This window comes from Thermobia domestica, chromosome 14 (assembly GCF_964235325.1).
Source record: "Thermobia domestica chromosome 14, izTheDome1.hap1.1, whole genome shotgun sequence".
Classification (NCBI taxonomy): domain Eukaryota; kingdom Metazoa; phylum Arthropoda; class Insecta; order Zygentoma; family Lepismatidae; genus Thermobia; species Thermobia domestica.
Genome location: NC_137467.1, coordinates 135,235,945 through 135,259,412, shown reverse-complemented (window position 1 = coordinate 135,259,412; position 23,468 = coordinate 135,235,945). Strand labels below are relative to the sequence as shown.

Below are 23,468 nucleotides of genomic sequence, written 5' to 3'. Positions count from 1 at the left end.
ATAATGGGTTATAGCGAGTCACTTTTTTAAACATTTTAGCCTTCAACCCGAGGAATACCACCCAATGCCTTTAGTTTTACTCCTATTTCTTGATTTTTTCCCAGGAAGACAAGATTTTCTTGACCTTTTTGGATCAAAGATCTAATGTCTTTCAATCAAAATTTTCTTGTATGCCTTATATCTGGATAACAACATATAGTGTAGCCAAACCGAAACTATTACTTAACTCAGTGTGTGTTTCTTCCGTAAAAAATACGAAAACCCGATTTAGGAGCCGTTCAAAAATTTTGTGACCACTGATCCAAAAACTAATTATTGGTAAAGATGAGAATGTTTTGATCCATTTTTTAATCATTCCTAAAATTCTTGTTAATGCATTTTATATAAGCATTACTTTAGAATTATTTATTTATTTATTTATTTTTAGATTTTTCTACTGCTATTCAAGTAAAGCAGAGAAGGAATTGTAGCCACAAGTTGGTTTTACCTGGAAGTTTAAATTCAAGAAGACGTGTTCCCATGCAGCTGAACAGTTAGCAGATGTGTGTTCTTTATCCATGAGGTTCGGGACTTGATTCCTGTGAGGGCACAGCATTTTTGGTTTCAAACCAATGCCTGGTGTTATCTGGAGAGATTTCTCAATTGGTATGTACTGGATTCCTGCCTGTAAAGTTAAAAACAACAACATTAAGACTCACATAATCAATTATAAACATGAATGTTGTCTTAGTTAAGTTTAAGTGACTAATGGCTTCATGATATTGGATTTACTAGAAGATACCTGTGTTTTGAGCGGAGGTCAAACTTACAATCATACTTACCGAAAGTATGCATTCTCACCACGGAGCCACATTATTATTCTCTCTCTAGTCGTTAAACTCGTGACTCAGTATCATGACCCAAAGGATTTGAAGATCTGGATATTAATTTCTGCCATTCTTCAGAGTCTTCTGCCTTCCGCACAGAAATGCTTAATGGTAATATTTACTATTATCAACAGCAGGAGTAACCAACTTCTTGAGAGCAACCTATAGTTTCAGAAATCACTGACTGTCTATAACCCACGCACATGACGGTCCGCCACAAAGCCCACTTGGCGCGAGCTGGAACCGAACCATGGACCCCAGGCACCAGATGTGAGCGTTATACCACTGAGTCACAGCGGCCCCACTAAGGAAAGAAAAAGAAGAAATAGATAAAGATAAATTTCACGAAGAACTCTAAGAGTAATGAAAAAAAAGAAAAGAAAGAACCTCCAAAATACTATCCACTAGAAACGCTCAGATCTTTAACGAAAAAGACTCATTGCATAAAATAGCGGGTAAAAATATTTTATACAGCACAAGTAACAATGATAAATTGATACTAGGACAATTTGCATACAGAAATAATCATAGTTTAAAAAATAATGAAAATTTAAAGGAATTAAAATTAAAAATTAGAGTAAAGAAATAATAATTGATTAAATTAAGGATTAACATAACAAAAAAAGTAACATGTAAAATTAAAATCAACTTCGAACTTACTTGATTAAAATTAAAATTTAAATTGAAAATTTTTGCTATTATCTTGAAATGTGAGAATTAATATAAAAAATAATGGATAAAATTAAGGACATGAAAAATTAATCAATTATAACAAGTTAGCGGTTTCAAGTGAAACTGATTATTAATAAAATTGAGAAAAATAAATGAAATTATGTATCTCTGTTAAACATAATTTTTGTGTATCTGTTAGTTCTACGAACACAATTTTGAGATTTTATGTATAGAAATATACTAAACGTAGTAATAATGATAAGTGCATATCATGCCAAAATCATACCAAATACGAGATACCATTCAATATTCAATAATTGTGAACAAAGTCCATGGGTCCAAGAATTCGATTTCAAGGCAAATTGAGACCATTTTTGGGTTAAATGTACCTGCATTAATCCAAAACCATTATCAATTAAAAAAAAATATTTCCTGCCAAAGTTATATAATTAGATTAACAAACTAACAAAATTTTAACTGATTACCTAATTTAATCCTGACTTTTTAATGGATTAATTATAAGCCTGAAGATAATCTAGTACTTTTAAGTAAACTCTTTCCACAGAAAAATATCCACTTAAATACGTGGAAAATCGCAGGGAACTCAGAAATAAATCAAACTGATCATGTTTATATATTAACAAGACATACTTACATCCTCAATGATACAGACGTAAGGAGTTACTGAGGCCTAAACTGTGACTCAGATTACTATATGGTCAAGCGAGAACAAATAAGTAATTCTCAACCAGTAAGAAAATAGGATAGTGATAAGTTTAAGAAAGATCCAGAAAAGGAAGAATACCAAACGTTAATCATGAAGAAAATCCAATGAAGCAAGTAAGAAAGATAAAATTTTAAAGATGTAAAGAAAGAGTAACAGAAAATAGAAAACATAAGTAAAAAACAGTGGTGAAGACCATAGGAGAACAAAAATGAAACAGAAACCAAAAGTGGTTTGATGAAGAATGTAGACAAATCATATTGGAAAAGAATATGGTATGCAAAAGAATGTTTCAGAAGAAACGAGAAGTTTCTGTAAGAAGTACTTCAATCAACAAAAAGAAGCTAAGATGTATAGAAGGGAGAAGAAAAACGTGATCGAAAAACATATTTAAGAAATCGACAAACTGGCCAATCAAAAAGAGAAAAGGAAATAATATAAAACAGTGAACGGAACTAAGAAGGGATACAACCCAAGAATAATAGTGATAATACCGTGAGTAGTTCACGTATAATTCTGTGACGACCAATAAAAAAACATATTTGTTCACGCGTGTTTCGTAGGTTAACCCCATTTTATATGAAGTAAGTGCACTCCCTCTAGTTTAGATATCTAAATAAACTTGGTGTAACGAATAAGTGGTAAAAATTAATCTTAAAAGTAGAAATTAATTTTTAAAACTTACTAAAACTAGATAATAATTGCAGTTATGCTATGTGTTATTTATGATTAAAAAACACTCAAAAACAGAAAATTGTTGTTCAGTAATATTATCTATGAATTTGGCTTCATGATGGTTTTTCCCAGTGTGATGATTGCCAGAACGTTAATTTTATAGGTTTTCCTTGAAAGAAGAATATTGTTGTGGTTTTCTCCCGTAAAGAATCAATCACAGGAGAACGAAATTGCCATTTTTTAATGCACAATATTAATTATCATTGCATTTAAATATTTTACTATTAACAGGAATCCAGGTTTGAAGTTAAACTACAGCAGTAACATAGCACAAATCAATAAATTGTGAATATAGACCGCACTTTAACTATATAAACCACTACTAATGTAAATGTATAATACAAACTACTCAGTGAATTACTGCAAATAATAAATAGCACAACAATGTCAATACTTAACTTTCCCTCACATTTTACCCAGGCTTGGGACTTTGTATGGATTTTTATAGACATAGACTTCTATATGCACGCGAATGCACGAATACATCAAGTCTTCTGTTTCTTCGTATTTTTCAGTAGAAAAAAAACACTCATTGCAGTCTCATTCATTTTGTTTTCGATTCAGGTAGATCCACTGAGTTCAACTTTAGAATTGGGCTTGGGTATTACGGGGAATAACCACGAGTGGAAAATCATTTCGAGGTAAATCATCAAAACTCACGACGGGGAAACTTCACTTCGGACAAAACCCATGCAATTATAAATTGTTTTGAAGTCTGTGCTATTCCAAACATATTAATCGTCAATATAAAATCAGTTTGGAAATTATATTTGTAAGGCATGAATCTATTTGCCTTAACACAGACTTCAAATTTTTTATAGATAATAGTAATGAATTGTTTTCTTCTTTTAAATGCTTGTTCTTATCATTATGCCATTTTTAGTGCTTTTCCCACTTTCTGCTTATTAACGCTCTTGATGAAGTCGGTTAATATTGTTCTTTTTTTTCAAATTTTTATTCATAAAACCTTTTTAAAACAATTTATTCTTACATAAACGTAGAGTCAAATAAATGGATCTTCATAAACAACTTTTGGTTTCTTGTGAAAAGTATTGGTACGTTTTCAACAACCTGTCATTCTAACTTCACGCACTGTGAAGAACGTGGTTTCAAAGTTACCATACTGAAAATACTTTATTATTATTAATCATAATATATATATATATATATATATATATATATATATATATATATATATATATATATATATATATATATATATATATATATCATGAATTACTAAAGCTTTCATATTATGAAAGCTGACTTAATTTCTTGTAGTACGTTAAAAGCAACCCTGTAAAGGACATGCCCCCCCCCCCCAAGAACAATTTGTTGGCTACACCGTTATACATAGTATATGTAGTTAAGCTAAAAACAATCTTTTAACCAACATTTCTAGCTATATTATTTGATCAAAAGATCCAATATATTTCAGCCAAAAATTTTCTTGTACACCTTATATCTGGAGAACTACATACAGTGTAGCCAAACCCAAACTTATCAGTTAATTCAATATGATGTACTAATTCCATAGAAAATACGAAAAATCGATTTAGGGACCGTTCAAAACTTTTCTGGTCCCTGATCCAATTAGCCCAAAAGATCCAATATATTTCAACAAAAGTTTTCTTGTGGGGCCTTATATCTGGAGAACTATATACAATAATGTAGCCAAACCCAAACTATCAGTTAACTCAGCTATCTACTTATTCCGTTGAAAATACGAAAACTCGATTTTGGGGCCGTTCAAAAATGTTGTGGCCCTTGATCCAAAACTAATTATTGGGCAAGATCGCCATCTTTTGATCCATTTTTGGTTTTCCTAAAATTCTTTTATTATTAATTTTATTTATTGACATTTTTGGAGGCCATGCATTTAGCTTTCTATGTACTTGTTTCATTACTTTCAACAGTTGATATTGTAACTTTTTAAAACCTAAATTACAATATAGTCCCTACTTTATTAAGATACAGTTGTTTTAAAAAAACGAGAAAACTAATACTTCCTCAATGTTTTTTTTTAAATACTATCTGCATGTATTGGATTGCGTATGGTTTTACATAGCTAAAAAAAAAAAAAAAAAAATGGAAGAAACAACTAGCATATATTGGCAATGTTGCAAGCCAATAATTTGTACTTTTCTCTTGCGTTTCAGTGTTCTTTTATTGTCTGTATGATTGTGTATTGTAAGAAATAAATGGCATATATTTGGAATATCTCGTCCCAGTAATTAACATTTTTTTCTTTTCCTTTTACTGTCATTCTTTCTGAGGTTGTATATCGTGAATAAAGGAAACATATCTTTTGTGTTTTTTAAGCATACATTTTGAGTCTCAAGCCAGTAATTAATATTTTTTTGTTTCCTTTTATTGTCATTTTTAGCGGGGTAGGGGGAAGAATCATGATTGTACACTGTAAAAGTAGACTATACAACTTTGTAAAGAAAAGTAGGAGAAACTTAGGTTAATTTGGAAATGATTTAATCCTTGTGTTGACAAAATTTTGTCGCATGTCTTCAGAAATTACATGGGTAGAAATGATTCTCTTTTTTTTTTCTTTAAAAAAAGAGAAAATATTGTTTGTGTTGTTAGAAATATGCATAGGAGGAAAACTATTAGTGAACACAACAAAAAGTTATTTCTTGAAAAAAAAATTAACTAAGGAAGTTGCGAATTTTCTCATGTCCTTGGAGACAGAGATAGAAGATGACAAAATATATAAGTGGCTCAGACGAATATAATGCTAAGCGCCACTTTCGGTGAAATTGAGTTATTAAGTAGAATGGGTTGGGATTGAACCACAGAGGAGTGTGTGGGTAGTTTAATTTTGAAAATGCACCTGCAAATGCCAGGGGAAGTTTGTTTGCTACGTGTCATTGCATTGAATTGTATGGGAATGGTCAATTCATTTCCAGTTCACTCGAAAATTAGGAGATGTGACATACCATTATGTTCGCTTGAGCTGCTCACATATAATATTGCATAACTTTTAACATACATATGTATACAATTTGCAATATCTACAGCATTTTGCGCATATAAAAATACCCATGCAGTACATACAGACCATCAATTAAGCATATGAAAAAGGAAAAGAGATATCACACATGTTGTCTATTACACTGGTAGAAGTGCCAAAGAAAATTTTAAAAACCAAATATAACATTATAATTAAGGGAGCTACTTCTCCATTCTATGTTACGCGCAACAATTTGCGACCTATAGGTGGGACTATAAAAGTGCCTCAAGGACCTTAGATAATTGAGAAATCGACTAGTGCAATACAAGTGAAGTGAAATGAATCTTACTTCTGGTTAAAACTTTGTACCAAAGACCATCGATGCCTCTTTTATCAAGAACATTCAAATTCGTCTGGATGTTTCGACTACTGGTTCAGTTAAGTTTTCTAAAAACGAGAAACCAACAACAGGAATTTCCTAAGGTTTGTTACAGAAATAATTATATTGTTTCGCACCTGGTGCACAAAACTTTGGTAAAACACTGGTTAACGAAATTATTTGCATTCTTACATAAAGTTCAATTCATGACGAAGTCTACTAATTTTGATTACTATTATTATTGTTTACTATATATAGTACGATAATAATAAAATATATTTTGCATATAACTATAAATGTTCACACAATGTGTTAATTCTAGGATCATTTGTTACTTGGTGTTTTGCTTAACCCTTTCACAGAGGAAGTCGACTTTTGTCGACAGAACCAAATTTCCTTAACATACGAATGTCGACTATAGTCGACGTGTTAAAATTTGTTTGTCCGTATCTTGGCTTTGTCGAGAGTAGTCGCCAAAGTTGTACCGTTCATTTTGTTTGTGTTCTATTGTTTTCGATAAACAATAGAAATCACACAGAAAACCTTTGGCGACTACAATCGACAAACCCAAGATACAGACAAATTTTAACACGTCGACTATAATCGACATTCGCAGGTTAGGGAAATTTTTTTCCGTCGCCTTCCACAGTGAAAGGGTTAAAATACATTACAAATGACAAAAAAATTATATTATACGATGGTTGCTATAACTTTGTTCAAGGTAATTATACATAATATATGCAGTTTATGTCTTACAAGACAAAATCATACAAGGAAAAGCTTCCTTTTATGAAATACACTAAAAAGGAGATTTGTTGCTGGTGAGGTAAAATTAAGAAATTGGTTTCAAACTAAAAGCACTGGGCACTATTAATTATAATGGATTATAGCAAACTACTTCTGTAATATCCAAAAAGCTTTAGCCCACAATCTTAGGAAGAGCACCCAGCGCTTTTACTATTAGTCCCATTTCTTTATTAGAAAGATTAAAAGCATTGGAGTGATTTAATGTTTAACTGACGTTTCTATTATCGACCATCATTCCTAATATCCATAAAAGCTCTAACTTTCAACCTTAAGAAGAGCTCCCAATGCTTTTAGTCTTACAAGGTACATTCGCAAAGTATATTCGTGTAAAATTGATCAAATGCAAAGTTCTCCGCGGCCCAATATGCATTGTACAAATTTTAGCGGGCCCATACCGGTTATTTGCATATTTATGGGCTTTCATATATCCGGAATTCAATAATACATTACTATAACGCTCGGACACAAAATTGCTTTTAGTTTCTTTAGATATAACTGCAGATGAATGTGGGCATATGCAAAACAAACTGGATCAAGTACTGCTTCTCTGACACATCTTACTCATTCCGGTCGCTATCCTAGATCCGCCATATTGGATTCAACTTTCGGTTTTTCAAATGGGGATAGGTACAAGTGATGCATCAAATTCATATACAAATTTCTCGGAAATTCACTGGTGTAGTTAATTTTACCATAGCTTGTTCCGTTTTGAAGGTATTGCATGTTAAATCAGTACAGGCACTTCACCAATAGACATTGCAGAATAATATCAGTTATGCTTACGATTTTGATTTTGACAAATCAAAACAATTTTTAACTGGAGAAATACTGCAGATATAAACAAACTCTTTACAACATTGGTGTCATAATCTTATTACATTTCTGTGAGTGATTATTATTACTTCCATGTTAAACTATAGCAAGGAACTATTGTATTACGGTCAAAAGGCCTAAAGTAAATCCAGATACGAGCAGATTTGGGTGGGCTTACCATTTTCGTATTCACTTCTTTGTGACTGTATGTATGTACGTTCAGGGAATATTTCATCAAAAATAAATCACGTTAAAGACTACATTGCTCTGCACAACTTTTTTATTTGGTTCAATATTCGTGAAGTGCCTGACATTTTATATGCAATATCTTGCAAATAGTACAAGCTATTGTAAAACTCACTACACCAATGAATTTCCGAGAAAATTGTACATGAATTTGATTAATCAATTGCACATATTCCCATTTGAAAAATCGGAAGTTGAATCCAATGTGACGGATCCAAGATGGCGGCCGGGGTAGGCAATATGTGTAGGGAAACAGTACTTGATTCAATTTGTTTTGCATATGCCCACATTCATATTCAGTTTCACTTGAAGAAATGAAAAGCAATTTTGTGTATATAGTAGTGTATTATTAAATTACGGATATATGAAGGCCCATAAATATGCAAATTACCGGTATGGGTCACTAAAATTAGTACAATACACATTCTGCCGCTGAGGACTTCGCATTTGAATCAATTTTACACGAATCCCGAGGGACACTTCGCGAATGTACCTTGTTAGTCCCATTTTTTCATTAGAAAGACGTAAAGCAGTGTGCGTGATTTAATGTTTAACTGACGTTTCTGTTATTGACCATAATTTTTAATATCCATAAAAGCTCTAGCTCTCAACCTTAGGAAGAGCGCCTAATGCTTTTAGTCTTAGTCCCATTTCTTCATTAGAAAGACTAAAAGCATTGGGAGTGATTTAATGTTTAACTGGCCTTTTAAGTATTATAGATTGAAGCGCTTGGAGGGTAAAGGTGATATGTAACAAATTGAATATGACGGGAAAATTGACTTTCACAATGTTGTCCGTCAACATACTGCCTTCATCGTTTCTAAATATCTGTACTCAGACGAGAACTCACTATATAATGTGTTACGTAGCATGATTAACACATAAGACGTGAATGAATCGCCAGAATGCAATGTTTCAGAAAATGTAACATAACAGCTTTATCTTCCAAACACTTTGATTATTATCCATAAAACTTTAGACCTCAACTTAGGTAACAATGCTTTTAGATCTAGTTTCATTTCTTGATTTTATCCTCCTCTTCACATGCAAACACACACACAAATATATATAATAGTAACCATAAACATAATTCTACTGTGAGCTGCTTCGTTGCTAAGCTGTTAGCGTACGCGCCTTTGGCATCGGAGACCCGGGTTCGACTCCCGGCGGGAGCCTTTGGCATGGTTCTGATTCCACGTTAATCAGTAAGTCCCGTCTCATATAGTCTTGCTGCTGAAAAGGACGTTAAACTCAAAATCAACTCAACTCATAATTCTACTGTATCAATGGAGTCTTGTAGTACCCCTTTGTTTTTCTAAGACTGGAATGTTATTTAATTTTACTGGATTGTCAAAGTTAATAAAAAATCTTTATGTTATGTAAAGAATGCTAACATTATTTCACGTGAGGTTTAGTTAATTAATTACAAATCCAAAATATTACAAATAATTTCCATATTTTTTTTTTCAGAATCTAATACATTTTGACTCTGCAGACAGTCACTTATTAGAGGACATGGTTCTGGAACGTCTCAACGGAATTCAGGGTGTGAGATTTGATCATGATGATTTGCACTACTTTGAGTTTACAGGAGATCTTGCACACAAAAGACATATCGCTCATTTTCTCACAAAACACTTCAGAACACCGAAACCTCTTCAAGCTGAGAATGTAGGTATATTTTATTTGTAATTAATACGAAAATAATGTTTGTTTCTTCTTCTTCTTCTTTACTAGTTTAATGTCCAACGAATCTGCCCTCTGGGCTAAAGGAAACAGAAGGCTACTGAAAATGAATGATGATGAAATAATTCATAGAATGAATAAGTAGGAGAAAACAGGAGAACTCCGAGAAAATCTATGGATACAACATTATCCACTACAACTTCATTTGGTCTGGGATCGAATCAAGGACCTCTAGCATCAGAGATGAACGCTCTACCAATGAGTCAACGTCCCCTCAAACCTTTTGTGTACTTAAATGATTCTTCACCATTTGTACTTGAATTTTCTGCAACCAGCGGAATATATACGACCCGTATAATGCAAATGGGAATCAACTCCACTTTATAACATTCTGGGCATATTTCATCGTAAAGACTTACATATGAACTTCTTTACTTAGGTTTGTGTCCAGCTATTGTAAACTAGTAAACGACTCTACCTGTTGCTGTGGGTACTATTTTGCGTTCCTCCTATATCTTTCGAATTAGTAGCAAATCTACCCAGGTGTTACTGCATATAATATTTTGCTTTCACCCTTTCTGCATCTGTATGAATTAGTAGCAAACGACCCCACGTGTTGCTACAGGCAATATTTTGCGATGCCCGTTCTTTTCTGCATCTTTTGAATTAGTAGCAAAAACCCCAACCTGTTACTGCAGGTAATATTTAGCGTTCTTTCTCTACACATTTTGAATTAGTAACAAATGCCCCCATGTGTTACACTAAGGTAATATTTAGCGTTCATTTTCAGAATCTTTTGAATTAGTAGCAAATGCCCACACGTGTTGCTAAGCCAATATTTTGCATTCTTTCTCTACAGTTTTGAATTAATAACAAATGCTCCAATGTGTTACTACAGACAATATTTTCCGTTCTTTTTCTACATTTTTGAATTGGTAGTAAATGCCCCAATGTGTTACTGCAGGTAATATTTTGTTCTCTTTTTCTGTATCTTTTGAATTAATAGCAAGTGTCCCAACGTGTTACTACAGGTAATATTTAGCGTTCTTTCTCTACACATTTTGAATTAGTAACAAATGCCCCCATGTGTTACACTAAGGTAATATTTAGCGTTCATTTTCAGAATCTTTTGAATTAGTAGCAAATGCCCACACGTGTTGCTAAGCCAATATTTTGCATTCTTTCTCTACAGTTTTGAATTAATAACAAATGCTCCAATGTGTTACTACAGACAATATTTTCCGTTCTTTTTCTACATTTTTGAATTGGTAGTAAATGCCCCAATGTGTTACTGCAGGTAATATTTTGTTCTCTTTTTCTGTATCTTTTGAATTAATAGCAAGTGTCCCAACGTGTTACTACAGGTAATATTTTGCGTTCTTTCTCTACATGTTTTGAATTAGTAGCAAATGCCCCAATTTGTTACTACAGGTAATATTTTGCGATCTTTTTCTACATCTTTTGAGTTAGTAACAAATGCCCCCACGTGTTGCTAAGGCAATATTTAGCGTTTATTTTCTGCATCTTTTGAATTAATAGCAAATGTCCCAACGTGTTACCACAGGTAATATTTTGCGTTCTTTTTCTACATGTTTTGAATTAGTAACAAATGCCCCCATCTGTTACTATAGGCAATATTTTCTTTCTTCTGGACTTTCATGTAGAATTTGTTTGAGGTCGAAGTCTCGGACAAGATTCGAACCTTTCGTATATACATCCTTTGGAAGCTCCTCCACCCATTTTCTTTTATTTTGGGTCAAACAGCTAAAAACGCTGAAACACACGTTTATTTATTTTAGATAGAAAGTACAAACACAAGTTTCATATCTGTTACCTTAATGGATTCCAAGATATAGAGCATTAACTATGATAATTGGAATTAAATCCGTTTATTTATCTCACCTCTTTCTTCTCTTCTACGATAAATAAAAGACACTGAAACAGCTCTTAAATAAATGTAAATGAAAAATCTACATACTAAATGCTGTATCTGTAATGTTAAGGGATTCCCAGATATGGTCACCTTATTATAGACATATCATAGCGTCCTGCTCAATGCTTTTTTCCCCTTCTCGGTTCATTAAAAGACTAAAAACATGTGCGTTATTATACGTATTAAATGAGAAATCCAAGTACCAAATTATATGACTCTGACTTTAGATGTTTCGACTTATGAACTCTTATAATATATATATATATATATATATATATATATATATATATATATATATATATATATATATATATATATATATATATATATATATATATATATATATTAGATTAACTAGGGAAATGCTGAAATAAGTATCTGTCATTAAACTTCCAAACTATACTATTCATAAGTATTGGAAGTCTTATAGAACGGCTGTCCAATCATCCAGCTATCAACAGATATCAGAACAAAAATGGTCAGAAATATCGAGATTTTTTTTTTAATCGATTCAGCGTCCCAACAATATATTCCATCTCCTTCGTTAACCCTTTATTCAAGCCGGAAGTGTTTCAGAGTAACCATTTTCAGTTTAAACCTTAATCACTATAGAACAAAAATTATAACAAGTGGTTTCACGCAGTCGATTCTGTGTATCAAAGGAACGTATTTTTTCAGCCCGCAACTGTCTACCAAAACCGAAAGCAATCGAAATTTATTACTTTCCCGGTTTCAGTACTGATTTCCATTCAGGCCCGCAACTGGAGGGGTCTAGGGGGGCTGACTCCCATAAACTTTTTGTGGTCCCTCCAGACCTCAACACAAAAACACTATTTAGATATGTGCAAAGAATTTTTAATGACTTGCCCCCCTAACATATCCATGACCCCCCAAACCTCTGGCTGCTTGCGGGCCTGTTTCCATTGTACAAAAACTGTAAAAGATATCAAGAAACGGTTTATTGTAATCGATTCAGCGTCCCAAGTGTAAACTAGTTCTTATACGTTAACTATTTATTCAAACTGCATATAGTTTCACTTCAGGTTTCAACATTTATTGCTATGGAATGAAAATAGAGATAGCGACAGGAGGCTTTCTGCAATCAATTAAGTGTCTCAAGAGAACATTCTATTACTATGAGCAACACTTTTTGAAACCGGGAGTGTTTAAAATTTATTAGTACTTCCGGTTTCAATATTGAAATGTTTTTCGGTAGAGTCAATAAATAGTCCTGGATAAGCCCTTCGCCAATTTATTATAAAAATAAGTTTCTATAAATAATTTACAAAGTTTCTTTGTAATATTAATAAAAGCGTTTCCAATTTCAGTTATATCCTTAGCACACAGCAGTGGCTTTGGATATTTAAGGCGCAGTTAAGTTTGTACCGAAACCCTTTGCTTATTGCAGCTTTCGGAGTGTGTTTCTTAAAGAAGTCTCCTCTGTCCGTGACAAGCTCGGGAGACGGTTTATAAGGAACCTCCTTCCCTGAAGGCAGCCTCGGGAGGTAGGCTGTAGTTAGGGTATCTCCTTTGCGTAGAACGGCCTCTAGAAATAGGGTTCGATTAAATACTTTCTCGTTCAAATCGACCTCGGGAAAAGATGTTGTAGGTTAATTGATCAGCTTCTTCGTGGCCAAGCGGTTAGTGTACGCGCCTTTAGCGTGGAGACCCGGGTTCGATTCCCTCCGGGAGTTCATGTGGTTCAGATTCCACGATAATCAGTAGATCCATATCTCATATAGCTTCGCTGCTCAACGGGACGTTAAACTCAAAATCATGTTAATGTTAATTGATCAGTCAAGAGCTGATACATTGGTCCTCTTGCGGTCCACTTTTATGGGCGTCCTTTGGGAGGTTCGTCCGTCTTCGGTTTCTTCCAGACCGGCTTGTATCTTCCTGTTTCCTCCTACTATCGTCTGCTTGTAACTGTGTTTGTAAACAATAGCATGTGCTTACAGTTGTGAAGTGTGTTCATAGAAGTAACATACACTAGAAAGCGGGAACCCTTGCATTATTGATATCCATACAGCAAAAACGGTAATAGATATTGAGAAGCGGTTTTATACATCGGTTCACAATCCCAGAAATAAATTCCTTCTCCTCTATTAACCCCCTATTCAAACTGAAAGTGATTGAAATCAACCCTTAAAGGTTTCAACTTTACCGCCATAGAACAAAACCGTTAATAAATAGAAACAAATTGTTTTTAGCAATCGGCTCAGGGTCTTAGGAGAGCAAGCCATCACCAAGCACAACATTATACCAAAAACGAAAGCAATTTCCATACAGCAAGAGATATCAAGATGCATTTTAGCTTGGTAGCCAAAGAACAAGAGTGATAATAGTTAGCGATAAACGTTTTTTTTTTTTTTTCAATTGATTCAGTGTTTCAAGAGGACATACCACAAACTAGCCGCTCCAGTCTTCGAAAAGCGGAAGTGGTTGAAATGCATTATTACTACCGGTTTCAATATTTATTTTTACAGATCTAAAACGGCCAAAGCGGTTTTTTTTCTACGTCCCACAGATTCTACGACACAGATTCTACGTCCCAAGAATGAGTTTAGTCCTGAACTTTGTGTATCTGTTCAATTAACAAGTACTGAAAGTTTGCGATTTCCGGTTACAACACTGATGGCATAATCGAAAATAGAGAGCTACAAGCATTTTTTTATGTGGATTCAGTACCACAAGAAAAAGTTATCACGTTTGATTTTATTCCTCTATAGCAACTAGAAGTGATAGACATAATCACGAGCAGATTGAGAATATATTTAAACCATATTATAGCTTTTGTTTATTTTGAAAATTTGGTATGATTATCCATGCTATTATACTACGGCTGCAAATAAACACTTTCTGTACCAAAAAGGTCTTAATACCTTTCAAAAATCCATATTTTATTACATTCTTCCATTGTTTTTACTATTTACTGTACATTCTGTTTCTCGAATATTTTGCTTTCTCACTAGTATAAATACATTGTGCAAGGCAGCAAGTGCAGATTTTGAAGTTGTATTTGTGAAATGTTTGAAAGGAAAATCAAGAGATATGATTGTGAAATGTAGGTAAACGAAATCCAGTTAAGATTAACATTTTTACTGAATATACGACATTGTAAATATAAAGTGAATGCTATTATTTTTATATGAATTTATTCAAACTTTGCACATTTTATTTTTTTATAGCTATTCATTTTGAATGGAGGTGCAACTGCTTTGAATTCTGTAGCTAAACATCTATTTCAACCTGGGGACGTTGTTTTAACACCTACTCCAGTTTATTATGGCATTCCAAGGTTTATAGCGAACAATACAGGAATTCAAGTCTACGGTATTCCACTACAAGCAAAGGTAACACTAGTTTTAGTAGAATAAAATACTATAATTACCAAAAGATAACTTGTCGTTTTAGATGGTAAAGAGTTTATAAAACACGTCACTTGTATGTTGCTATACTACTTCAGCAGACACAGACATATAATTCAAAGTACAATTCAGAACAGTTCACAGCTCAATGAATTGTTTTGGCGGCTATTGGTCTGTTGAGTGTACAAATGTGTCTGCAAGATGGATTCAACGTTTGAGTTCTTATTTGAACAGGATGAATCGGAGTACCTGGTCCCCTTTTGAGGTTCTGGGTTCAATCCTATATGTCTCTGTTCGCCAGGGGTTAACATAACCAATATTTAAGGTTATGTTAATCTCGACGTTGGTTTACAACAATGTTAGCGAATAATATAGCCACTGGGATAAACGGTTTGGTGGACAGATTTTGAGTCAGAATATTTGGACAATATACGCTAAAGATATATCCTAATTATGCCTCCAGTGCCGATACAGTTCAATAATATAAATATTTTTGAGTTGTATGAGCATTAACTTAAATATGTTGAAATGAAAAGAACAAATTAAATATATTTTCATGCCTTAAAATATAAATTCACACCATTACATTTTATTATGTAATTCTATGTAATTTGAAAGGATACCTAAAACTTGTATTTTTATATTTTAATTCACATCTCTTGAAAATCACTTCAGATTACACTTAATACTTTGAATTATAAATTGGGATATATATGCATGGTGTTGGTTGTGAAATTTGATCGAATTTCACATAATAAGACACTTTTTGAATAGGCTCAAAAATTACGTCTTGAATATAACTAGAGGAAGACGCGGTTTTGACCCATTTATACGTAGTCACTCTTTCATTAATAATAACTAATTATTCCATTTTCCAAACAACATGTACACGGTTTTTCTAGGTTCCTTGACATTTAAATTATATTTCCTTATTCTTCTGAAGAAGATGGCTCTTATGTCTTTACATTCAGTTTCAAACATTATTCTTTTTGTAACCGGATAAACAAAACAATTATTGTTATGGGATTTTCTTACGGTAACACTACCATTTATAACGGCATTTTGACGTTAATGAACTATCATAAATAGTTTTAGTTTCTGTGTCAATTTATGGGCGCAATCTATAAGGCTACATTGCACTGACTATGTCTCGGTTCAGACGTGCAGAAAACTCTGTTGCGGACCCGCGCGAGCCGGAAATACATTGACTCTGCTGCGGACCCGCAGCGGGCAAAAATTGAGTTGCGGGGACTGCTGGCTCGCAGCGAGTCCGCACAGGTGTAGCGGGTCGGAAAACAATTGCTGGCAATGAGTCAAGCCACACGTGCAGACTTTCCCGCGCCCGCAGAAATGGGAAGCGAAGAACTGAATGAAGAACTATTCATTAACAAAATACAAAAATATCACGGAGATATGGAATTTAAAGTGCGAAATGTATAGATATAGAAATAAAAAACGGGATGCATGGAATAAGGTGTGTGAAACCTTATGTGAGAAATTTAATGAAAAAACAGAAGAAAAAAACAGCATTGGTATGTATTATTATTACTTTTCAATGTAAAAATCTAATATTCATGTAGTATTTACATTTGATTTTCGTTTAGCGTCCCTTTCCAGCAACGAGGCTATTAATACTTTTTTGTGATAACAATAGACAACAAATACGCTTGGAGAACAAGCCTTTATTGTTAATGCAGTTTCTTTGATGAGATTTCTTGTCACTCACTCCGGAATGAACCGACTGTTTATAACGTACGTTGCATTATACTTTAGGTCGAGGTCACGTATTATATAGCCTCTGTGCTCAAAAGGGACGCTGAAGTCCAAAACAACCATCAACATAATAGCAGAACAGAAAAGAAAGAAAAAAACATCGTTTTTCGGCTGACAATTGTTGTCTTTATTTGTTAATGTACTAATTAAAAAAAAAATAGAGTTAACACGAAAATTCTTGAACATCAGGGTACTCATGTGGTTAAAAAATAAAAAGCATGCTCGAGATGTAACAAAAATATTTTTGTTTCTCGTACAATTGATAATATTGTGCACGTCGTTGCTATTCTAGAGATAACAACTGAATGTTTTCTTACATAAGAACAACTTTAACAAAGTTATCTTGCCATGGAACTCTACCTATGTCGCTTACAAAATAATCAGCCCATCTGTTTCTGCTTCCGTTTGCTGCATTGCCTCCTTGTGGTGTGCTACACGTATTGGGGATTTCCTCAAAACCTTCTATCGTTAAATGTCACAATTATAAAAATGTTTTCTTTTTCTCATCTTAGAAAAGGATTATTCGGAAACACTAAAACCATTATTTTTATTTAAGAGTTTATATTAAGAATTTCACATCTCCAATCTAAGCGAGTCCTCATATTGAACACTTTCTCAATATATAACGGGAAATGTCACTACTATAGGAATGAAATGAAATCCTTGAGTTTTACGCCGCACGCTTATATCGGGTAGGCTAAAGGAAATAATAATGACGATGATAAATGAATGAAATGGTGGAATGCATAAAGTGGGAGGAAACGGGAGAACCCCGAGAAAACTCACGCACACGGTGCTTCTCGCATCACAAAGCCCACTTGACGCAAGCTGGGATCGAACCATATCACTGAGCCACCGGACCCCACTACTATAAAAATCCCCCATCTCCCCTTCAAGAGAAAATTTTCAAAGACACTGAAACATGTGCTCCATTATTTTTATTATGAGTTTACATACCAAATTTTATATCTCTAACTGAAGCGAATCCTCACATTCGCTAATTTGTGAATAAATAAAGGAAATTTTACTATTATTGAAACGCCCCCTCTTGAGCGGGATATTTGGGAAGTCTCAAATAAATGTCTCATTTATAATTTAAAGCCACCAACTATGTCAAAAAATCGAAATTAGTCACGCAATTGTTAAACTATGCCAGTGGCCGCTAATAACATCTGAAAATGTCTATGAATAGGTCTCCGAATGTTTAACTTTCTGTGCTCTTACAAACGATAATTAGTTAACATAATTAACTTACCTTAATGTAACAGCCAGAGCTCCTCCGTGGCTAAGCGGTCAGCGTACGCGCGGGTTCGATTCCCGTCGGGAGCACATGTGGTTCGGATTCCACGTTAATCAGTACGTCCACGTCTTATATAGCCTCGCTGCTGAACGGGACGTTAAACTCAAAATCAACTCGTTAATGCAGCGTTTCCCAACCTTTTTCAACTTGCGGCACACTACGGGTGTAACTTGAATTCTCGCGGCACACTCATATAGACATAAAAGCGTGTTTTTTTCTGTGATTAATTATCTTTCTTACAGAGAAGAAAGCTCGATCACTGGTTTTCCCCCCGTGGTTAATCATTATGGTTACTTTTCATTCTAATTTAAAAATAGAAAACAATTCAATGAAATGTTGGACTCAGGTTTGCAAAACTACGCTTTCTTTTCGAAAACTGTATCCAACCTTTCACTAAAAAGATAGATCACTAAATAACGACCGAACAAACAAATCTCTTTTACTTTTAAAACACAAATGTAGGTAATTTGTATGCATGTTTGCTTTGTCGAAAGTATTGAATGATATTTTAAAATGTCAAGTTACGAAATAGTGTGCAACAATAAAGGAGCAACAATAGCCACAACGATGATAACAAATACTTTTTTCAACATAAAAATTGTACACAAGAGTAACACGGTATTAAACTTAAAATTGTAGATTCATAGTAGAGGTTCATAGTAATGTGAAATACAAATATACATTTTCCCTTATGTCTTGCAATTTGATTTCTATAGAATTAATAATTTTGTTTCGATTTCCCCGCGGCACACCAGCAGCCCATTCACGGCACACCAGTGTGCCGCGGCACACCGGTTGGAAAACGCTGCGTTAATGTAACAGCCAACATTTCAATTGGTGGTATCGCAAGTCTCATGAAAGTATCTTCTGCTTTAATTTTATAACTTATTTTCGATAGGAGTTCATCAAATGAAGTGATGCTCATGCGAAAATAATTAAAGAACTTTTCTTCGTCATTGCGCAAATCAATAAACATGGAAGAAAATTCACCTTTAAGCAGTCGTGAGCTTACGTACGGATGAAGCCAATATTGTCTCTGTTTCTTCCTTAGGATTTTACTGGCTAAGTATACAAAAACAGAACGTTTTCTTCTTTTAATTTCCATCTTCATTCAACTGCAGCTGAAAATAAAATGAGCTGTTTTCTATGTCTATGTGAAGTGGTTGGGCTGAGACGCCCGCACGAGTCTGCTGCGAGTCTATTGCGGACCCGCAACAGACTTTTCTGCACGTCTGAACCGAGCCTATTGGTCTCTCAGGCCCTGTAGATGGACAAACTCTCGCTTCTACAGCCCGTCTCGTCTTGAATTTAGGAAAGAGAAATTCCCGATTTTGTTGAATAGTTGAACATAAATAAATGTGTATCTAACATTAAAAATATGTATTTTGTGTACCAATAACGTTCAATGTAACTTCAATTTCTTCATCTCAAATATGCGTGCTCAGAGGCAAATCGTCATTTGCAACCCACAGCTCTACAACTCTTCACAAACTCACCATTCACAATTCTTAATAGGTATTTTGCGTTGAACTGGAATAGCAAATTTTAGGTAGACTAATATATAATCAGTAGGGTTGCCAACTGTCCGGTATTTTACCCGACAGTCTGGTTTTTGACCTTCTTGTCCAGTGTCCAGTACGATCTCAAACCGGACTTTAAATGTCCGGTAACTTTTCTTTTACTAGTCATATTTATTTTTCAAGTATATTTTGTGCATGCCTTAATTATATTGCCAATTATATTTGCTTTTCTGCTTTAAATACGATGTATTATTGATGACAGACTACAAAAATTACATGCGCTGACTCAACCAAACTGGAATAAGTATGTTTAATAAATGCTTCAAAAGTAACTACACTTATTAAATTCGAACTCCGAATCGCTCAATTTTATGTGAAGTAACTACTATCAGGCTGTTCACATTTTTGACGAGCGATGACGTCACAATCTTAAGAGTACACTATTATCACCGATTGTCCAGGAGAATTGACAACCTTAGTCCATAACTCGGAATCTTTTCAGGTTAGATGTACGAAATTTAGTGTTATAGTTAAACGCATGTTTCACCATTTGTAGATGTTTGACTGAGAATTGAAAGAAAGGTGTGAACAGGGGCGTAAATAAGGGCCCCGCAGACCCCACATTGCGGGGGGCCTCAAGCCATCAGGGGCCCCAAATCGTAAGGTTGGACGTAGAGAAGGGGCTCTACTCCACGCTGTCTGCGGGGAGGCCCCCAAACCTTTAGTTACGCCACTGGGTGTGAGGGCACTTCCTTAAATTGACCATACGACGAAACGAGACATTCTAATTTTTCGGGACGTCGATTTGTTATGCAGTAAGTAATAGTGATCTAAGTGCTAGTTTATACAAGATGGTAGCAGAATATAAAAGTTTGTTACTCTTGGATTTATGTAGGAATTCAAATTGACAGCCAGTGCTGTGGAAGAAGGAATTATGTTTTTGAGGAGCAGAGGATTGAATGTTAAAGGTTTTGTCATCGTGAATCCAAACAATCCTTTGGGCGATGCTTATTCTAAGGATTTACTTATGGAATTGATGATGATATGCAGGCGGTAAGCTACACATTATGTAGAAAGTAATATATTATTTTCTTTCCATAGTACGAAATGTTTCTTACTTATTTGATCATGTTTAAGCACTATATCTGTTACATAGCTACTGAATATAAAGTCAAAATGAGATTTTTTGCTATTTGATTCATAAACTTGCTTGAATAGATTGAAGTTTAGCGACTTTGTCACCATCGAGCATAGGCGGCGCCAGGATTTTGGTAATGTGGGTAGAGGCTGGAAAGGGATAAGACATAATAAAAAATATTAACATGGTACGCAACAAAAACTTTTATGTACATATTTAAAGAAACTTCATACATGGATACACGTGTATGTGAGTTCTGTATTTATCAAAGAAATATCAGAACTTTTAAGTGTACAAGGGTACTTTTTTTCAATGGCATCAATTATAAGAGCTTTGGTTGAAGATGTGATTTTTATCCACCCAAGCAAAGTTGCTTACTGTTTTGATTTAAACATTTTAAGAGCAAATTAACACGCTGACATTCGTACATACAATAACAACTCAACTAGCAATTACATTGCACTGTTCGCCGAAGATGGTCAGCCAATACATCCTAACATTGTTGCCAGAACGCTCTATACACCTTAAGATCTCAAAAATAATCCCTAAGTTTTACTTTTAAAAAAAGACCAGAAAAACACTGTATGATAGCAAGTAAATTATGAGAGATTTAAGAAGTCACTCAAATACATGAAAACATAGGAAACAGTAAATATACATAATAGAAAGAATTATTGTAGAAATTCTTAAAATCGACGTTAATGGATGCAGCTGCACCCACTGCACCGAGTGTGGCGCCGCCTATGCAATTGAGGCTGAGACATGGATCTACAGTTTTAGGTGGGATTCAGACCATATGAGCTCCCACAGGTAATCAAACCCAGGTCTTCCACTCTGAAGACGCAAACTGTAACCGTAAGGGAGCTTCTAATGTAATTGGTATTCTCAATATGTATGTATCCTGAACGTCAAATGTGTCTGTTGCAAAGTATGTGACCACGACTCATAGGATGATTGCGTAGCAATTTGTGATATAGTTTTCTTTTGACTAGAGGAGTAAAAAACAAGTCTATATAGGTAACGTAAAGCAATACACTGTTATGCAATAGTAATAAATTTGTAATACTGTAAATTACTTAGACAAATGAGAGTAACAAAGTAATGATTAATTTCAGTGGTTTTAACTATTTTATTGTATTGATGTGGTTTGGTTTTTACATATTTTTGGATCAAAAGATCTAATATATTTCAGGCAAAACTTTCTTGTAATTCTTATATCTGGAGAGCTACATATAGTTTAACCAAACTCGGACTTAACTCGGACTTAACTCAGTATGATGTGTATTTCGTAAGAAACTACAAAAACTCGATTTAGGGGTCGTTCAAGAATTTTGTAGTCCCTGATCGAAAAATGCGTAAAAAAAAATCCAATATATTTCAATCAAAAAATTCTTGTACGCCTTATATCTGGAGAACTACAATTAGTGTAGAAAAACCCAAGCTATCACTTAACTCAGTATGATGTACTTATTCCGTAACAAATACGAAAACTCTATTTAGAGAATGTTCAAAAATTTTGTGGCCCCTGATCCAAAAATGCATCAAAAGATGAAATATATTTCAATTAGAAATTTTCTTGAACGCTTTATATCTGGAGAACTATATTAGTGTTGCCAGATATAAGCTATCATTTAACTCAGTATGATGTGCTTATTCCGAAAAGAGAAGAAAACTCTATTTACGAGCCGTTCAAAAATTTTGTGGCCCCTGGTCCAAAAGCACTATTGGCCAAGATCGTAATCTTTTGATACATTTTTGGATCATTCCTAATATCTATTCTTGGTTTTTCATATTTCATTATAAAAAATCTTTTACTGTGTTACATAAGATTAATAAACACATAGCAGTGGAACCAAATTTGGGGGATGCTGCTCCAATTTATCCCCCCGCAGTTACACACCTGACAAACTACTAAAAATCAGAATTCTCAGAGCATTATATAATTTGTACAGCTTTAATGTACTATAGTTTATACAAGTGCGTTAATAGAAGACAATTTCGTTTTTCAGGTATGATATGCATCTTATTTCCGATGAACTGTTTTCCTTGACTGTTTATGATCCAAATACGAAATTTGAAAGTGTTCTAAGCATTGATAACATTCTTGATTCTGAGAAGATACACGTTGTGTGGGGATTTAGTAAGGTAAATTAAACAGCTATAAATTTGCCATCTAAAAATATTACACAAAATGTGACTAGTTAGAGACTAGTTCAGGAAGCTTTGATGTCTTGTAAAATAACACGGATCAACAGATCAAAATCAGTTCTTACTAAATATTTGATTCTTCAATGATAAGTGAAGTTAGAAGTAACTAGATTCTCATTTTAGTGAATCTTGGCCTTGTTGGAAGAATGGTAAAAATAGATGTGTTGCGGTCACTTTCACACTGGATAATACGTATAATCTTACAAGAAGTTTATTAGATATAAGAAAAGTTTTAGTTAAGTTGTTGATGTCTTTGATAAACAATAAGTTTTGATATCAGATCAAGATGGATAGTTTCGAAAGCAAGTTCACTTCAGTCTAACCTTTCTTCCTCAAAA

At 34.0% G+C, this 23,468-nt stretch overlaps 1 protein-coding gene across 1 annotated transcript in view; it reads left to right on the top strand.

Moving 5' to 3' along the window:
* Positions 1 to 7,035: 7,035 nt before the first annotated feature.
* Positions 7,036 to 23,468, top strand: part of LOC145670024 (1-aminocyclopropane-1-carboxylate synthase-like protein 1) — a 41,746-nt gene continuing 25,313 nt past the window's right edge. Inside the window, exons 1-5 of the mRNA XM_081738367.1 lie at positions 7,036 to 7,059; positions 9,675 to 9,875; positions 15,012 to 15,176; positions 20,680 to 20,837; positions 22,932 to 23,067. Coding sequence (XP_081594493.1) covers positions 7,036 to 7,059; positions 9,675 to 9,875; positions 15,012 to 15,176; positions 20,680 to 20,837; positions 22,932 to 23,067 — 684 coding nt within the window. The remainder of the gene's footprint in view (positions 7,060 to 9,674; positions 9,876 to 15,011; positions 15,177 to 20,679; positions 20,838 to 22,931; positions 23,068 to 23,468) is intronic.